Raw genomic sequence first — 6,601 nt, 5'->3', positions numbered from 1 at the left:
TTTTTTTTTTGGTTATGTACTTAGAAAGATACGGGGGAATATCGAAAGGTAACTTTACGTAAGTGACATCTTTATTCTTCTTGCTGGAGCTTCTGGAATAGACTGACAGATCAAAAAACAAGGTCCCGTTGCAGGACTGTTGTTGGAGCTTGATTATGATCTCTCTCTCTATTATTATTATTATTATTATTATTTGAATAAGATCAAGATTATCCATGTTTTCCACCCTAATTATGTGATCCTAAAGAGTTCTTAAGGTCCCCCCATTAATCAATTAAGACTTTAAGTCGGTCGGGCCTCCGATAAACCCAGAATCTTATGTTGTCTTCATTTTTTTAAAATCATTATGGGGGACCCACCCACTTCGACAAAATAATTCCGACGGTCAGGATTCAATTACCGGTAGCAAATTTTGACACAAACCTCTTGAAAGACAATAAAAATAAAAAAATAAAAAAGAAATAAGGAAGACGTGAGTCATAACCCGCTTTTCGCGGTCGTACAATTTTGTTTTTGGGCGCGAAACTGTCAAAACCCTCGAAAACTTAAGGCCAAGGGTTTTAGCTTCCCGCCAAAAGTCTCGGTCAGCAGGGGCAGGCACCACCCAAAGTGGTGGGCTATAGATGGGGCTTGGAATTTGGGGCAGGAGTCCACAAAACCGCGTTGATTTTTTTTGGGTCAAGAAAAAGGGGAACAAAAGTCGATGATTGGTTGTATGAATCAAATGTATTATATTTATGAGTGTTGGTTTTTTTTTTTTTTTAAATATTTATATATATAAAAAAAACAATATAATAAGAATCTTTCGGTGGTTCTTAGGATTCCCGTTGGAGGCCCATCTCATGTGTACTTTGTCTAAGACCCATTTCTTTTTTTCTCTTCTTTCATTCAAATTTCAGTACATTGGATTCTCTTTTGGAATTTTGGCTAAAAATGTAATGTAAATGGAATACTAATATGAATCCCCCTATCTTTTCTCCCTCACAATTTAATAACCATAAAACCCTCAGTCAATCATCTCTCTCCTCCCATTTCTCTCTCCTGTATTATGTCTGTGTGTTTATTTTGATGCCCCCCAAACCCAACATGGTGTTGGGTATTTTGGTCGAATCACACATGGTATTTCCTCTGCCTTACACGCGGCAATTAAAAAATGAAAAATGATTCATACTAGTTTTAAATAGATCAGCTTCATACAAGCCAATGAGTCATTGTAAAAATTAGATCTCACTTAAAAAAAATGTAAAAAAAATTATTTTTTATTAGTGAGACTAATTTTTTATAAAAAATTTATATGAAACTTATCTATTTAAAATTCATATATAATATTATTCTTTTCATATTACAATAAGAATATGGAAAAGACCATATTTGTAAATATATTTTTTTAATCATGATATTTTGAAACGATATCAAATGATTATATAATGAAAAAAGTTGTTATTTTTTACTCATACCTCGTCGTTTGATGCTATATTGAATGATAATTAAGAGGTTTATGAATAGAAAAATTCTATATATCATGTTATCAATCTATTTGTATTTCATTAAGTAACATGAGACACATTTATTACCATTGAATAATTATTTATTGAATACTTCTTAATCATCAAATAATGATAAATACGTCACATAATATATAGTGAAATACAAATGAGATGGTGGTGTAGTGTATAGCATTACTTGAATGAATATTCTTTATTTAACGAGAGTTTGTGAAGTTTCACATAAAGAAATGAGTTTGTCAAAAGTTGAAAAATAAAGATATCTAACGAGATATCAAATAAGTAAATAGAGCTGTTCGTTAAATAAATTGAGTTATTCATGTGGGATGCACATGCAAGCAATTGTCAAGCAGAGATAATAGCTGTAGCAGGACATGACCAGCTGACTTGCTCCTTGGTTGGGAACAAAGTGACTGTCTATCAACATGCCAATATATATAACTCACAGAGGTTCTTTGAACAATGTAATTTCTTTAAACAAGTAATTAAAAAGTATGAGAATCATGGTGCATCTTAAAACACAACAAGCTCAGAGTAATCACATGGTTTTGGAACAATAATACTCTGCTTTGTGTTAAACAATCCCATGTTAGAGCCTTAGGGGTGTGTGTGCCATGCAATTAGGAGTTATAATCACATGCTTGGGCAAAAATAATGCTTTTGTTTCCACTTGAAGAAGTTTTGTATAGGGAAATTACTATCTCTATATTCCTTGAAGTGTCTTTGAAACATTATTATTTAGCAATAGCCATTCAAGTTATTAATGGTGCTGAAGTACTAGAACAAGGCTGAGTCAATACGTCTCCAATCTTGACCAATACATGAGATCTCGACTGTCAGCAACCCGTCACTCTGACGTGTTGCTTATTCAAGGCATCAAATCCGGATCAATATGCTATAGGCAATTTCTATTTTCGTTGATTCAATTGACCAATGCAATTTATGAATAGCCATGATGGACGGGGCGGTACAATACACCACAAAATGCGTCGTTTCCCTTAGGATATGATCCATCAATCCGTATCACAAGACACGGAAAGGATATTGCTTCGGTGCTTTGTCCATTACAGGGAAGAACTGAAACCAGTGAATTACTATTTTTATCGTCACTAAAAGACCAATTACAAATAGAATTATTGCGGATTTAGAGGCCGGAATTCACGGGATAAGACACCAAGTTGAAAGAGGTAGATATTAACTGGAATTTGAGACGGTTTGTGGGTGATTTTGCAAACTGTAGAACCAGACTAATTCATTGTTAGAGGGAATGGATTGTTCAATTACATAATGGTCACAAATACACAGTTCATTTTTCAGTACAGTCTCACCTAATCAAGTTTACATAATTGAGCCCCCAAATGAATTTTCTTTGCAAAATCTGCTGCTCCCCCCGAGGAAGCACAAGCAAGGGTACAGTAAAAAAATGTTACAATTAAAGAAGTATTCATGTAAGAAAACAAAATAGCAAACAGCCTTCTTCAGGTGGTGTCCAATGCACCATTATAGTGACTGTTTCTCATATAATCCAAAGGGATCTCAATCTGACAAAGTAGGATCTTAATTTTTTTTTACTACAGCTTTACTGTATGCATGCTTACTAACCTACTTAAAAGGGTCCTAATCCCCATAACCATTAAAGAGATCCTTATTAATTGAGAAAAACTTCCCAGTCACTTTTTAGCATATCCCTTGGTCATGCAGAACATATCCTGTTTTACTCAATTGTAAACAACTGGCGTTTAGGAAATGATAAACATGCCTAAAATCTTATCCACAAACACGTCAGTTTGCCATACCAAACACCGTATTTGGGCAATGGGTCTTTGTCATCATGTCATGTGCCTGCCTGAAGAATTCAATCTGAAAGTTGTAACATTACCAAACAATCCCTCTTAACACACCTAGGATGCTAATCTACAACCTTATATTTGTCTGTCCTTTTATAATCAGAGAAGCATTACGAGGAGGTTTGGCTTTGCATAGAGTTCCAGGTGAGGTGGGGCATGAAAGTGGGACATAGAAGAAGACTAAAGAGTAGCAGAGCATATAGAAAAAATAAATAAAATAAAATAAAATGTACTTGGGCTCTAAGCTGATGACTTATATGAGGTATTTGTCATAGTCAATCGATTGCGAAGCATCCGTGCAGCATCTCAGCCTTGAAAAAGATTTACTTATGTTGGCCAACTTTTGGCAACCTAACTAGGTATTGGCTCGTTTTATGCAGTTCTATGCACTCAACATACGCGTGTATTTATGTGTTGGAGGGACTAGGGAGAGTAGAAAGACCAAGTATGTAAGATGTAGGCGTTGTGGTGAGAGCAATGGAGCAAAAGATGCAATCAGAACTCAGATAAATTTAGGTAAAAAAAAGAGTGTAAAAAAGAGTGTAACTGACTACAAAATCTATGGTCATTTTGTATGAGCCATGTTTACCATAGCAACCTCCACTGCTAAAAAGAACAGTGATAAAGAAAGCATTAAACAGTCGAAGTAGTCCATTCCAACAGAAACACCAGACATAAAATAGCAACTAAAAACCAGCTAAAGCAAGGAGCTTGAAAATGATATAGAAACTTCTCATTGACAAAAACATGAACCAAACTAGAATAACCATTCGCTAAATATCTTCTTTGTACATCAGATTCCCTCCACCACCCACAACAGAGAGGAGAAAGCAATATTAAAACAGAAAAAACAAAACAAAACCCTTACTCTTACCTTACTCTAATTTTCAACTACTCTCAACGCTACCATTTTTTTTTTTTTTTCAATTGACTAATCTTAACTCAGTTTGCTTTCTCAACATGGAGTTTGAAAACTGTCTCCAAATCAGGAGGAGTGAAATACTCCCTGACACCGTCAAAATGACATCTTGAAGTAGGCCTGCGCTTCCTTGGGGCTGGTGGGCAAGACAATCTCTCTGGTATTCTTGCTTCTTTGGCTGTTGGGGTTGTGGAACACGCAACCTCGTCATCATCTTGGCTCTCTTTCCCTCTGGGCTTCGTGCTTATCGGCTTCAACGAAGCTCTAACTAGTCCTCCATCCACTTGAGGCTTCTTTGAGACCCCCATGTCCGACCCAAACAAAATGAAAATTAGATCCTTTGAACGGAAATTGAAGCAAACCCAAGAAAGGAAACGCCCTTTCCTCTGATCAAAACCACTCGAAAAAAAAAAAAATCAAGAACAGAGCGAACCAGAGTGAAGAGAATGATGTGATTGTGATCTGCCAATAAGAACAAACAAAACCAAGTGAAAGGTATGCTAGGAGAATCGGATTGGACCAGAGTGAAGAAAAAGATGGGATTTTGCCTGAGAATCAGAACAAATTAAGAAAACAAGTTAAAGGGAGGGAGAAAAAAAACCAGTTTAGAGAATCGGATTGGAAAAGTGAGTTAAGACTCAAGGGTGGGAATAAGAGAAAAGGGTCTTTGCAAGTTGAGGACTCTGGAGAGAGAAAGGAAGAGGTAGAATTTGTATGAAAATAATAAGAAAGAGTTTGTGCTAGAGCAAAAGATGTTTTATAATATGTTGATTTCTTGTGTGCGAAGAAGGAGGGAGGCAAACCCGTGAGCTGAGCTAAGCCAATTTGCAAAAAGCTACTCTCTCTAAAGAGGAAATAAAATACGCGATACTATAATAAGGGGAAAAGAGAGAAAGAGCTGCCCGCAAATTCACGGGCAGCCGAAACAGACTAAACTTGGTTTTGGCGCCAAAATCTCGAGAATTTTGGTTGGCAACGGCTCTTTTTCCCGCCTTTTTTTGGAGGTTACCCTTTGTTTGACAATTGTAACTCCCTCTCTCTCTCTCTCTCTCTTGCTCTCTCTTAGGGAATGGCGCTGCTGACTGGAAGGTGCAAATGTGAAAGCGACGTCGTTTATACCGGCAGCAGCAGTGGAGGGCTATGTGTTGTGGATGCATCCATTTGAATGGGCTTCAGCCGGTGTTATTATCGGCTGTATGATCAGAAATGATAAAAAAGCCCAGACTAGACCTAATTTTTCTTTGGGATTAACTGTTATTTAAAAGGAAAATTTAACTGACCATACAATTGATTATAAATGCAAAAATCTTGAGAAAAACTACCCCACTTTGCATTTATTGTTGTTGAGATTTTGTGACATAAAGTCGTTTTGTGTATTGTGTTGTGAGACTGCTTTGAAGCAAGCAACAGAACAAACGCAAAGATTGCTTTGCTTATAAAACAAGTCTAGCATTGACTAGGCAACTGGGCCTCTCCACAATTAAATTTTCAAGCAAGCAAGTCCGTCCTTGCATTTGCAGATTAATAGGTAGCCCGTCATGATCATCCCAATGCATGCAGAACCATATCCAGGGTCTTGTAAAAGGGTGATCATGCCTAGCTCCCCAGAAATACTAGCTCTCATAGCTTGCCTAGGATTTGTCTTTGGAATCCAATATGATATATTAAATGGTGTATTTATTGCACAAGTTATTGCCATATTTGGTTTGACTACTTCAGCACCAAAAAACCAAAAAATAAAAATAGAATGTATTTATTTTTTCTTGTTAGTAAAAAGTAGGTGGCCTGCATCCCGTCCTCGTCCGCCTCACCCCGCCCTGCTAAGAGATTGCTTAGCAGGGACTGGGTGCGAGGAAGGGTTTTTTGTCCCGCACCATGCAAATAGCACCTATAGTAAAAAGAAATAGAAATGTTAAAGCCATTATTGATGAATTACGACTAGTTTGTATTTATTTTTAATTAATAATTAATTTTTTTTAATGATGTTGTGATTTTTTTAATAAAATATTTAACAAAATTAAAAAATATATATATATATATATAAATATCTTGCACTGTTGGGTCCCAGTCGAATCCCTCATGTGTGGCCCCACCCAAAAAGAAAATAAACTTCAGTAGAATCTTTCAACATCACTGACAATGACTTCACTTATTTTCTTTAAAAAAAAAAAAAAAAAGAAAAACTGTATTGAGAAGCATGTAACATACATATCAACAAATTAAAGGATAATTTTAATACACACATCAATCGGGACAGATTCAATTCACAAAGAATTAGAAATACTACTTTTTCAAGCCTTAATTGGACTTTTACTTATTTACTTTATCCC

General features: G+C 36.0%; 1 protein-coding gene across 1 annotated transcript; it reads right to left on the bottom strand.

Moving 5' to 3' along the window:
* Positions 1-4,294: 4,294 nt before the first annotated feature.
* On the bottom strand, positions 4,295-4,579 carry LOC122302200 (cyclin-dependent protein kinase inhibitor SMR6-like). The gene has a single exon (XM_043113338.1). The coding sequence runs from the start codon at positions 4,577-4,579 to the stop codon at positions 4,295-4,297; it is 285 nt and encodes a 94-aa protein (XP_042969272.1).
* Positions 4,580-6,601: the final 2,022 nt, after the last annotated feature.

This window comes from Carya illinoinensis, chromosome 3 (genome assembly GCF_018687715.1).
Source record: "Carya illinoinensis cultivar Pawnee chromosome 3, C.illinoinensisPawnee_v1, whole genome shotgun sequence".
In the NCBI taxonomy this organism is placed as follows: Eukaryota; Viridiplantae; Streptophyta; class Magnoliopsida; order Fagales; family Juglandaceae; genus Carya; species Carya illinoinensis.
Note: the sequence above shows the minus strand (reverse complement) of the source record. Positions and strands in the feature narration are given on the sequence as shown.